We start from the raw sequence: 13,168 nt of genomic DNA, 5'->3' as shown, positions 1-13,168 counted from the left end.
TTCAATAATGCACTGCGTGTGTCTTCTCAGTCAAGTTCAGCTGTGGATTTCACGATAACCAGGAGCAATGAAAGCCTTGCACTTTCTCACTGAAGGAGATGCTTTTAGAGATTAGCGTGCGTCTTCCTTTTTCTTGGATTCAGCTTTTGCTGAGAAACGCTGGCTGGAGATACTGCTTTGCTTTTGAAACGTGGGCCATGTACTTTTATCAGCGCTTTCCAAACGAAACATTTTTCTTTGTCTTCAGAGGATAATGTCTCTAAGTTCCACCCAAACTTGGAAGAGATTTCAAACACAGTGACCAGAAGAGGGCAGTGTTTTATCAATCACAACTGCAAGTGTCTTGAGCTCCGTTCAGGTGGAGTCGTGCACTAAAGTTCGAGCCGTCAGGACAGTCATACCGCAACGGTTACTTTCAAAGACATAATTCCAGTATACTAACATTGGGCCAACATTTTTTGGCCGTCTCTGGCAGTTTCATCCATAGGGTCATGCACAGAGCCCATCTAAGCCCTAGAGGAAGCACTCGCTCTGGAACCAAGGCCAAAAAAGCCCATCTAGGGCATGTAGAAACTTGATTAGTGCCAGTCATTGGTTCATTTCCGTTCAGGAAAAAGGGATCACTACAGTGCTGCAAGGCATGATGGGAATGTTTTAAGAGTACGTTTGAGAATGAAGGAGAATTAAGTATTAGTATTAGAGTTATTAAACATTTTTTTCATCCATCCATCCATCCATCTTAATAAATCAACTAAGCCTTGTTTTACAGAAAATGTAGAACTTCAAAATGCAACTCCGTGGCAAAACTTTTATTAAAACTATAGGCTATAAAAAAAAAGGTAACACTTTATTAAAGGGTCCAATTTTGACTATTAACAAGTTGCTTATTAGCTTGCATATTACTAGGATATTGGCTGTTTATTAGTACTTATAAAGCACATATTAATGCCTTATTCTGCATGATCATATTCTACATCCTAAATTTAACAACTACCTTACTAACTATTAATGAGCAGTAATTAGGAGTTTATTGAGGCAAGAGTCATAGTTAATAGTTAGTTAATAGTGAGAATTGGACCCTAATCTAAAGTGTGACCAAATAAATTGATCATTTAGTTTTAGCTATTGATAATAACCCTGCCCTGTCCCACAATGGAATTACTTGATAAAAAATAAGCACATTACAGACTCCAGTGTAGATGCAGAAGTGTGTGAAGATCTTGGTTTGAAGATGCGTCAGTCGGGCAAGTCCCAATGCTCTCTATAGCCAGTCCATCCCTATCAGCACAAATATGATTTATATTCCATGCATTAAAAATAAATGCACTCTGTGAGGAGAGGCCAGGGAAACGAGTGCAGTAATGATTTGAAAGTAAAATGAGTTTGAGTTTTTAGGAGTTTCTAGTGTTTAAATCAATCCATGTATTACAAATATGCATGCACTTTCAAAATGTGCACAATTTTATTGGAAAGCTTTTGGAAAAGGAACTATTTCATGTTTTTTAGTTTTGCTAATAAAACATGTTATGGGAGGAAATATTTCATTGTTAGAGCATAACGCATACCACTGAAGCCTGGGAGACGGATATAACTTATTTCTTTGGCTCTAAACTCAGTCACAGTCTGCTATGTACCTAAGTGCTCAAAATGTGTGTGCAATTTGTGGTTCTGTGAGATCTCTAAAAACAAGACAAGCTGATGCTCATGATGTTCTTACCAAACAGATTCTTAACTGCAATCCTGACAGCGTTATTATTGGCTTCGCCGTGTGATTGCATGAGTATGTGAGTGTGTTCTGAGTTTGTCAGATAAAACCAAACAGCTTGTTGTGTTTTCATGATTTATGGGGACTTTCCATAGACATAATGATTTGTATACGGTATAAACTGTATATTCTCTCCCCTTACACTAACTCTACTCCTAAACCAGCGCATCACACTAAACTTTTAGCATTTTTACATTTTCAAAAAAACATCACTTAGTACGATTTATAAGCTGTTTTCCTCGTGGGGACCAAAATATGTCCGTATTTCGTATATTGACAACTTTGTGTCCTCATAATGTTTACCAGTCCTCCCATTGGATGTAAACTGCTATAATCAATCCAAATACATTTCTGCAGGAACATTAAAACATTTTCCAAAGCCGTACTGAGCTTTTGGACAAGCAATACCTTTAAATTCTTTTCTCTTTTCTCCAGATGCGTCTTACGATGCTGTCCGGAGATCAGGCTGGTCAAACAACATGCACAGCGGCAAAGGTCAGTGTCAACAGTCCACCTCGATTCATCGCTTTTATTGGCTGGTCAGACACTCAAACGCATCGTTCTCGGTGTGCGGCGTTCTTGATCTGTGCTTTACCCTGGACAGGAGAGTCAGCAGATGGCCAGGCTTTAGTTTAGGGACACTGGGAGCTGAAGAGGCTCATTAAGTGCTTAGCAGTCCGGCCAGCGTTTGCCCTTGTTTTCTTTGGACCGAGACTTGAGCGTCTGCTCGCCCAGACGAACGTGCTGAACTTTTTTTTTCTCTTTCTTTCTTGCTGTCGCGCTTTCTTCCTTTCCATTTCTCAGGCTCTCCTACAGTGGTCTCTCAGAACGTGTCCAAGAACACTGAGCCGGCTCGGCCTCAGCCAGGTAAGCGTTCGAATATATTTCATATTTACTGGTGAAACTCGAAAAACTTGAATATCGTGCAAAAGTTCATTTATTTCAGTAATTCAACTTAAAAGGTGAAACTAATATATTATATAGACTCATTACATGCAAAGTGAGATATTTCAAGCCTTTATTTGCCAATTATGGCTTACAGCTTATGAAAACCCCAAATTCAAAATCTCAGAAATTTTGAAAATGTTCATAAGCCATAATTATAACAAATAAAGGCTTGAAATATCTCACTTTGCATGTAATTCTCTATATATTAATTTCACCTTTTAAGTTGATTTACTGAAATAAATGAACTTTTGCACGATATTCTAATTTTTCGAGTTTCACCTGTATGTATTTAACAAGTGGCAGCCAAAATGGAGTATATATTCATTTTCTGGGAATTGAAGTCATGTCCCTTTTGTTGCTAGTACCGTTCTTCTTCAGTTCAGCTACTGGATATCCAATTAAAATTGTGGAATTTTTCAACTATTCATTTCAAAGGTCATATCCAGATTAATTTCTCTTTCTTTTCAGACCCTTACCAGATATTAGGACCCACCAGCAGTCGACTTGCCAACCCAGGTAACAACAGGAAAACTCACTGTACTTTTTTACGTTGTACTTTTTAGAAAAACAGCTCATTTTAGAAACTTATTGCATTAAAATATTCATATTTTATCAAAATTCTGGCCAGTACAGATTATTTTCTTGTTACGGCCAGTAATTAAGAAACGGTTGATTCTATACTATTTCTCTGCTTTTCTAAAATTCTATATTATTTGGTCTAAATAAATTTAAAACTAAAACTAAAATAATAAAATAATTTTGGTAACACTTTACAAAAAAGGTCTAACTAACATGATCAAACAGTGAGCAATAATATTATATTATATTATATCCGTTACATGATTTAAAACAGCGTTAACTGTTAAAAATGTTAACTGAAATAAAATAATCAATTTATATTATTTCAGCTATTTGCCAAAGCATCATTTCCCATTTTTTTAGTTTAACTCAAACTGAAAATGTAAATAAAATAAAGATTAATAAGAACTATACATACATAGTTAAAAAGTAAAAAAACACAACAAAATTACTAAAACTTAATTAAGATTAGAATTAAAATATAAAAAATGTATTTCATAATATTAAAAGCTATAATAGCAAATCAGTGATAGTAAAAACAACAGTGCTTAAAAATTGCTATTAAATTTCTCAAATAATTGCATTATTTTAATAATTAATTAAATGTGAAATTTTGAGAAAGTAGTAAAATTGTATTTTCTACTAAAACGTACTCGAATAATCTTTGTTTTATTGACAATTAATTTAATTGTATTTGTGTATATATATATATATACTCTCAGAAAATAAAGTACATAATTGTACCTTTAGGGGTACAATGGCTTGTCACTGGGGCTGTACCCTCAAGGGTACAATATTGTACCTTAACCTTTAAAATAAACCGTACATATATGTACCTTTTAATGCTTTTTGACCCTCAAAAAGGTACATATATGTTCCAATAATAAGCCCTGTGGGGTACGTTAGTGTAGATTGTACCTTGGGGGACAGAAATGGACTCCTACTGTACCCCTATTTCTGACAGTGTTTATGTATATGTATATATAAACAACACCCATAACGGTGGCGATATTATCACATGCATGTCTGGTAAAATTCCCTCTTGGTGTGGTTGTCCAGGTTCGGGTCAGATCCAGCTGTGGCAGTTCCTGCTCGAGCTTCTCTCTGACAGCGCCAACGCCGGCTGCATCACCTGGGAGGGAACCAACGGAGAGTTCAAGATGACGGACCCCGACGAAGTGGCGCGTCGCTGGGGGGAGCGCAAGAGTAAACCCAACATGAACTACGACAAACTCAGCCGAGCCCTGCGCTACTACTACGACAAGAACATCATGACCAAAGTGCACGGCAAGCGTTACGCCTACAAGTTTGACTTCCACGGCATCGCTCAGGCCTTGCAGCCCCATCCCACCGAGTCCACCATGTACAAGTACCCCACCGACCTGCCCTACGTGCCCAGCTACCACGCTCACCAGCAGAAGGTCAACTTCGTTTCGCCCCATCCTCCGTCCATGCCCGTCACGTCCTCCAATTTCTTCGGGCCCACCACCCCATACTGGAGCTCTCCGACAGGTGGGATCTATCCCAATCCCGGCATGCCACGTCATACCAATTCTCACCTAGGCAGTTACTACTAAAGCCCCTCACCTCTCACCCGCTCCCCGAATGCCAAAACTTGAACTGCACTCGGAGTGAAGACAAACAAGGAAGCTGGAAAGGGAGGGATTTGGGCCGAAACGTTTGTACAAGGAAGCAGAAGTTGAAAGACAGAGAAGGTAAAGACAAAATGGACCAAAAGTGGCTGATCCTCTTCAAAATGGAGTACTACTTATTCAAAGGACTTGGGTTGGTGTTTGTTTTGGAGAGTTTGCGCATGTTTCTCGTGCCTTTTTCCACACCCGAAAGCTGCACCGATGGGCCAGAGTCCCTTTCTACCAAATAAAGACCACCTCTATTATGTATAAGTCGGCGAACGAACGATCGACCGACCGAAAAAACGAATCACTGTAAACTCACCCTGTGTGTTAATGCAATTGTGAACCGAGTGTTTATATTTTTGGACCTAGTCCCTGCTTTCCCTTTTGGATTTTATCTAAACCCAACTTGGTTACATGAATTTATCTTTTTGTAAGTTGTGACTGAAACTCTCTTTTCTAAAGCAAATCTGGCAACTGGAACAAATATTGGCATTCAGCCGCCATTTATCCTCCTCGCTGGAGGACGTGGCGCCTGATTGTTTTTTAGGAGCTTCTCAGGCTAGCTGGCTCAAGCTAAACTCACTTACTCATCTTTAGCACTCCTCTATGCTGATGAAGAAGACGGTGTTGATGTGAAATGGATCGAAACCTGCTTCACATTTCTGAAGTCCCCGTGTGCCTCCTCAGTGACAATCCACTCGTTTTCATCTCAAAACAGCCAAAGTGTTAAACTCACATGAGATTTGTTTGCATTCCTATATGCCTTAAAAGTCCTGACTAGATTCTTGGATCGCTGAATGTGGGCATCATGCAAAGTACCTCTTTGAAAGAAAAGAAAACGAAATAACAGTTAAAACAGCAGCACAAGACGTTGAAACCAGAGATTCGCGAACGCTGTGCGTTTGTCAGACCTATTTGCTAGTATTTCTTTTTTTTTTTGATCAAAGGTCAACTAGGCATTAAAAGCATCTTACTGTATAAATTATGCAGAGCTATTTTCATATGTGACAGTGTTAAGAATCATACGTTAATACGAGTTGACCTCGGTCAAAATGCAAACTTTTTTTATCAGTTACTGAAGGTAGTTTGAACTACGTAGGTGTTTTGTATCTGTACATATGGGCAATAAGTTTATGAATGTTCTCTTGTATTTTTCAGAAAATGCATTTTCTAAAGTTCTTGGTGTGCTGCCATGACAATAAGAAAGTTATTTTGATATGTAGTTAATATTTTTATTCACTAGAAGCAAATGCCTTACCAAAACATGCTTGGAGACAATCGGTTTTCCGAAGTGCCATAATAAACCCTCAATGCCAAATCGTATTACTGGCAAACGTATGTGCCTAAAAAAAAGTGTTCGGACAGTGTTAGTTTCACACAAGCGTTTACCCTTGTGTGTTTTGTAGCATTAAGACAAAAGATGATCGGAAATTCCCAACTGTTCATCACTCTCAGATATGAAGGAATTGTGCTATTTTATATATGCAAGTATTTGGATATTAAATTTATTGCTATATAAATATATATATATGAAATATTGCAATTAATCTTTTTTTTTTTTTTTGTTAATTTTGTTGTTTCTGCAATGTATTAAGTATTACCTTTTGTAAAAGGGTCTGTTGAATAGATAAAATGTGACAAAATAAATGTTTTTACATTAAAAATCTCTCCATATAACCTTTTGTGTGTCATTTGACCAATGCATCAGTTGAAGAAAAAAAAAAAAATAGGGTATTATTTAAGGTGATTTTAAGGTGACGTAGTTACACATTACTACATGTGCTTACTATAGTCATAACAGTAAATTATGCATAATTACAAATAACTAACCCTAAACCAAACACTAACTGCAACTCTACAGTAAGTACATACTTATTCAAATAAGTACAATGAAACTACGTCACCTTCAAATAAAATGTAACCAAATATAGTGATATTTTGATTGAATTTGTTAAAAGGGTGATGTTCTAAACCGCTAAACTAAACATGTAATGGTATGATCACATAAAAAATAGTCATATTTTTCTCAACCGTATTTAATCAAATATTAAATCACCCTTGCAAACGGACCAACAGGAAAATCTGTGTCTGACTTCAACATAATTGCTGTTCATGAATCAATCTTAAGGTCTAGACCACATGATATTTCATCTAATCCAGTACTGAGTGATCATAAACCATCATGAGCACATCTGGGGACCATGATTGCACATTAAATCTGCTGAGTATTAATGATTTTTAGTAGCAAATTACGTGAGGGACACGTGAGGAGGCCTACATATACACACAGCCGACTCACCTGTGTTCCTGCATCCCTCCGTGACCCCGAATCCTTACTCTCGTTTGGTTCCTAACCCAGCCAGGGATTCGAGGGAAGTACTCTGGGTCCGGACCAAATTCCTCCCCTCGGAGAGCATGCCAAATACTTATACTCTATTACTCTATCTGACGTAATATCAGTGCTAAAGGATCGCACACACATATGGATAGTCTAAGGTAAGATATATTAATTCTAAGTGTTTGGCAGTGAGCGCTCTTCAGGGTATTATCTTCATCCCACATCTAATATATCTTAAAGGCTCTTTATTATTTGATGTGTCATGTAGTGAGTCAGCGGGCCACAGCTTCAGACAACAGAGATCTATCACGCACCACCCTTTCTTACGCACAACACTACATGCTTATGCTTTATGAGCTATACAAATTTCCAAGTACTCATCGCTGCTTAGGGCAAAGCTGTGACGCCGACTGCTTTGTTTGGCTGTGTTTGATACACTTCAGGGCGCTGTTATCTATGAGCCTGGGACTGAGAATGGATATCATGTTGATCCAGCACTGTGGATTCAAAAGACCAAGAGTTGTCAACTATAGCTTTGTCTTGTACGCCCCCATGTGGTTAGTTTTAGCAGAAAAATGTAGATTGGTTTTAATGACATTTTAATGAATTTACACACCAACTCCAATAATTATGATCTTTTTTTATTATAAAAAAAATATATATATTTACAAAGTACAAATGGCATTTACAAATTCAATAATACAATATTAACAATATCTATTAATTTACAAAGGAACACACCATCCCAGAGTGATTCAGAGCATAGATGCATCTGCTGGTTAATTGGTATTTGAAATCAATTCATCTTAGACTTTTATATACAGAGAGGAGTAATAAAAGTCAATCTCGTATTAATGAACTTGCAGTTAATACTCTCATTCCCGAGACACTGACCCTGTAACAGAAGCATTCACACTTTTATATGTTCGATATTGTCAGAACAAAGATACAAAAATATTGTTTGCTTGATGCGGTTTTGAATGCCAGTCGCTCTAAAATAAGCGATACAATAATCATAAAAGAAATGGACTGCAATAGGGGTTTTATTCAGTCAAGACATCATTTTGCAGTTTTTCTTCAAATAAGGGGTATTTCAAGAGATAAAAACACTTGTCTTGCTTCTTGTCCTCGCTTTGAGAGACAAAAAGCTTTTGTGTCCAGTGCCTCTTGTATAGTGCAAGATGCTGACCTCGCAATGTTGCTCTGTGCAATACATACAGTACATGTCAGGCAAAAAGTTTTACATTTTGGTGCTGTTGGGCGGCTCAATTTCAATGACCTCAAAGCCCTGGTTATCGATGCCGTTTATGGAGTGGTGATGGTGTCCTGCCTCGTTGTGATAGCAGTAGGCGCAATGAGCCGTCGGCACGGGCACCATTTTGGTGAAGTTGGAAAAGTCCACCCGGTATTTTCCCTCTTTGCTGCGGGAAATGATAGGGAGAAAGTCGTATCCCCACATGATCTCCTGTGGGATGTATGAAGTCCTGACCTGGCAGGAGGAGCTGGTGGACTCGGCCGTGCCATCGAAAAACACCACGAGCTCGAACTCCTGCTGATGCAGAGTGTCTACGGCCATGTCGAAGAACGGGCTGGTTTTATCGATGACGTGGTAGAGGGTTAAAGGGCAGACGAAAAACAGGTTGTCCTTGCCGGCGTCCACCATGAAGTCGATGTTGACCTGGTCCATGATGATGGTCTCGCCTTCAGGGGTGATCGTGGTCCTCAGCAGCTTGCCGTAAACCTGACTGCCGATCATCAGGGTCTTGCGCAGGTTGGCCACGCGGATCTGGAGGCAAAGGGTGCCTTTTTTAGGGCAGATAACTGCGGATTCGCTGAACGTTATGGTCTTGGCTCTCTTCTTGGGGAGGGCGATTTTTGTCATAACCACACCGCACCAGAAGCAGTTGATTATGGCACCCATAAGACTCTGAATTATGATCAGAGCCACGGCTCCTGTGCAGGCGTTGGTCACGTACAGATTGCCGTAACCGATGGTGGTTTGGGTCTCCAGCGAGAAGAGGAAAGCGTAAGTCAGGTCGGTCACACTATAGACGCATGGCGTGTGGTTACTGGCTGGATTCTGCCAAGTTAGATCACCGTTGTCTCTGGCGATCCAGTACCAGATGAGGCCGAAGATGAACCAGCTGAGGGTGAAGGACGCCACGAAGTGCAAGATGACGAAGCGCCATCGGGTCTCTACGAAGGTGGTCCATATGTCGAGCACATAGGCGAAGCGGTTTCTGTGCATCACGTTGCCAAACTCGATGTTGCAGCGGCCATCTTTGGTCACCAGGCGATATTTGCGAACCCTCCGCTCCGACATGTACTCTTTCAACACCTCTCTCACGGAGCGAGTCATTTTCAGGATCTGTCTGGGAAGAGAATCAAGCGATATTTGTTACTAGAATCAAACCAAGATTTGATGCAAAACAGCAGAACTGTGGCTTCATTGTGATCCTCTCCAGTCTACAGCGTTTCAAAGAGGACAGAGAACGTGTTGTCCAACAGACTGGAGTATTTAGGGATAAACACTATTGTTATGCATGAGATAAGATAGCCCAATCCGTCCACATACTCTATACGTGCATGTGAACACCTGAGGTGATTTCATATTTTGCAAACAGTAAAGAATTATTTTGAATCTGGATCATTTCAAATAACATTCCCAAGAACACCTTTCAGTTTTGCACTTCGTGACTTTTTTTCTCCAGGACGGCCTGGTTTCACAAACAGGTCTTAGGTTAAGCCAGGATTAGGTTTTAGTTCAATTAGGACGTTTAAGTTAAGCTTTTATAAACGTGCTATAAAAGAAAAACAAGCAATACTGATGTGCATCTTGAGACAAAACAATGGCACTGACATATTTTAAGATATATCAATGCAAGTTGCGTTCAGTTAAAACAGCTCAAACATGCCTTTTAGTCTTTAGTCCAGGCTTAAGCCTTGTCTGTGAAACCGGGGGTATTAGAGTTCATTTGAAACTAGCTATAATTTCCCAGGCTGTGCTTAGTGCAAGAAGCAAAGCATGAGTGAGTGTGTTATCATTAATTAGCCGAAAGCCAATCTCTGAACTCTATGCAGAATGAAATCAACACTGCTGAAGTGTTTTGAGTTCATAACATAGTCATTTGTAAGGAACCGCATGGAAATAAGTCTTAATTAATTATCTGCTACTGTAATCATAGTTTCATTTAAGTGTTTAGGTAGGTTTTTCCAAAGTCACTTATTTCCAGTGAATGCTGTTTAAAAGGCACACCTGCAAACCGGTGTTCGAAGATCCCCTTAAAATATGAGCACAATTAAAAAAAGATGAACTATGCATACAAGTGCAAATTAGTTGAATAAATAAGCGAATCCATGCACTCAAGCAAGAATTTGGTCTCACACCTGACTGTGTTTCGCTGCAGGCTTTGATTCACGATCATTTTACTCCCCTTGACACATTCTGAATGTTTCTTTGTACTTAATTACAACAAAAGCGTTGATAAACGCAGGCGTCGCATGACAGCGTGTTCAGGGCAGTTAGCTACGGGTAATCTCCGCTTATCTGTCGTTTATGAGCGACTGAGTGCTGCTCGGTTTGCTCCAGATCCATTTGTTCCATCTCCGGAGTGTGCTTAATGTTTAATGCAGAGTCTATTAGAATACACATCAACTCTGTGCCGAAGCTCAATTACAGCACAGAATAGCAAGTGTTCAGCCCAGCCAGAGGAACCCGCAGTTCCCATCCACCACCAATCATCTGCTGTGCAGATTTATGAATTTAATGTTCCCAAAATACCATGAGGAATATCGGTGCTGATGACTGAACCAGACCGCACATCAGATGAGCAGAGATTTACATTACAGACCAGACACACGTACTGTAAGAAAAATGTTCAGCTTACCTCGAGGAGTCTGACCAGGTGCGAATCACAAACTTCTTCAGTCGCTACAGTCGCGGCTCTCTTGCTTGTTGTCCTCTCTTTTAAATGTGAGCTAAAGCAGGAAATTGGAAATGAACATGTGTGTTACTCATTAATAAGCTGTGTCCCTCCTCAACTGTTTCACACTCCGCTACTCTCTCTTTCTCTGTCTTTCCATCCAGGTGTCTGTGACAACTCATGCCCAACTCTTCCCTTTTCTAGACTTCCCTCCTACTCACACAGTCATCCGTGTTTATGTATACACAAGTCGGCGAGTGTATACACACAAATGCTTTACACAAGGGAAGCATGAGGGGGGGGGGACATACTTTCGCATACTCGAGACCGAAGTAGGCATCAACACACGTACACACTCCGTCACGCTTGATGGGGGTGCCCTGGTACCCCTACAAAATCACTACTTTTTGCTTTACCATAAATATTCATCAGCAGCGATGGTCATGTTTAATTAAGCGATGCGTGCAGTGATAAATCAGGATTCTGGGAATGTTTCGGGTCACCAGCCAGGCTGCAAATCATAAAGGTCACAGGTCACGCTTTGCTGCAACTAAAGAGGATTTGATTTCGGGGATCTATAGATGAATATCTGATGTGTGTATTTGCATTTTTGTACATTTGGATACACACTAAAAGAGTGAAAATTACAAAACCGTTATGAGGGACTCTCATTTGTTAGCAAATTATAAAGTTTTTTTTTATGTGCATTTTAGTGTCTATCCGAACATGCAAAACTATATGTGCACTAGAAACACCCTTTACTTGTGAATTTTGGCAAATATTAATGAGATCCCGTTTGTATTGCACATCGGATCTGATTCAAAGTCTAGAACAAATAATAATCATTCCATTCGAGTTTAATCAAGTCTCTCAGATATTCAGAATCACACTCTTTCTTCTAGCAGAGCAAATCTGATCAGAAATGTGATTCTCTGATCTTTTGTTCTTTGGACAGAGAGTAAAACATGACGGTGGTTTCAACCTGAGAACTCAAAGCATTTCCACAGAGACTGAAGTCTGCTGACATTGATACTGTCCTTTGACATTGAAATGAGGGACTGATGATGAAATCGCTTCCTAGAAGTCCTCACTTGTTGTTTAATACAATCAAATCATATGATTAAGAGTTACATATTGTATTATGTTATACAAAAGTTAGTTCCAGCACTTAAATCTGATTCTAAATTGAATTGGGCCCTTTCACACCTACCTTGTTTGGTCCGGATTTTCGGACTTTTCAGTTTGATCCGAATCAAAATTACAGGTAACCTAAACATTATAGAAAAATATCAAAGGGTTCACAAACAGAAACAGTTTTAATTGCTTTCTTATTGTGGGAATGAAAGATAGTCTTGATATATATATTTTTTTATTCCTTTTATTTTAAGTTATGTTGGTTGATTGCATTATTGATAAAGGATATGTGTGTACAGCACTTTGTTAAACACTTGTTGTTTTTAAAAAGTGCTATATAAATAAACTTTGACTTGACTTGACTTGATATATACATGCATTTCAGCATTTCAGCATTTCAACAGAGGTTGGGTTTTATTGTACTTACATTTATGTATATGGAATTTAGCAAAAATTAAAATTAAATGTATAATATAGTATTCTTTCCTTTTATTTGATTATGAAAACCAAATATAACATTTTCTAAACACAAAGAAAAAGTGGGGTCAATGTTGTCAATTATAAATCTAGACAAATCTTTCCAAAATGTTCTTACATGAGCGCAACGCCAAAATAAATGAAACAAGGTGTCAGCCAATGGGGTACCTGTGTAAGATTTTGAAACCTATTTCCTTTATTTTATTTACCAATAAATTTTTTTTTGGTAAAGTCCAGATGGCCTTCCATAACAAACCTTCAACCAGTCTATTCCAACAATACAAACAATGCAGTTTGGCCTGCAATTACTTTTTGAAATAATGAACGAATAGTTGTGTTAACATTTACGACTCCAGGGGCAAAACAA

At 38.9% G+C, this 13,168-nt stretch overlaps 2 protein-coding genes across 5 annotated transcripts in view; one reads left to right on the top strand and one right to left on the bottom strand.

Moving 5' to 3' along the window:
- The window catches only part of fli1 (Fli-1 proto-oncogene, ETS transcription factor), a 32,943-nt gene extending 26,345 nt beyond the window's left edge, over positions 1 to 6,598 (top strand). For all 4 annotated transcript variants that reach the window (XM_084408528.1, XM_084408527.1, XM_084408529.1 and 1 more), the window contains 4 exons: positions 2,201 to 2,260; positions 2,570 to 2,632; positions 3,182 to 3,229; positions 4,352 to 6,598. In XM_084408528.1, the coding sequence (XP_084264654.1) occupies positions 2,201 to 2,260; positions 2,570 to 2,632; positions 3,182 to 3,229; positions 4,352 to 4,869 (689 nt within the window). In that variant the 3' untranslated portion in view covers positions 4,870 to 6,598. The remainder of the gene's footprint in view (positions 1 to 2,200; positions 2,261 to 2,569; positions 2,633 to 3,181; positions 3,230 to 4,351) is intronic.
- Positions 6,599 to 8,293: 1,695 nt separating this feature from the next.
- LOC311291070 (ATP-sensitive inward rectifier potassium channel 1-like) lies at positions 8,294 to 11,359 on the bottom strand. The gene is made up of 2 exons (XM_084409941.1): positions 11,155 to 11,359; positions 8,294 to 9,639 (listed from the first exon to the last, which is right to left on the bottom strand). Exon 2 carries the CDS (start codon positions 9,624 to 9,626, stop codon positions 8,508 to 8,510), a length of 1,119 nt encoding a protein of 372 aa, XP_084266067.1. The 5' UTR covers positions 9,627 to 9,639; positions 11,155 to 11,359; the 3' UTR covers positions 8,294 to 8,507.
- Between the last annotated feature and the right edge of the window lie 1,809 nt (positions 11,360 to 13,168).

This window comes from Rutilus rutilus, assembly GCF_951802725.1.
Source record: "Rutilus rutilus genome assembly, chromosome: 5".
Taxonomy (NCBI): domain Eukaryota; kingdom Metazoa; phylum Chordata; class Actinopteri; order Cypriniformes; family Leuciscidae; genus Rutilus; species Rutilus rutilus.
Note: the sequence above shows the minus strand (reverse complement) of the source record. Positions and strands in the feature narration are given on the sequence as shown.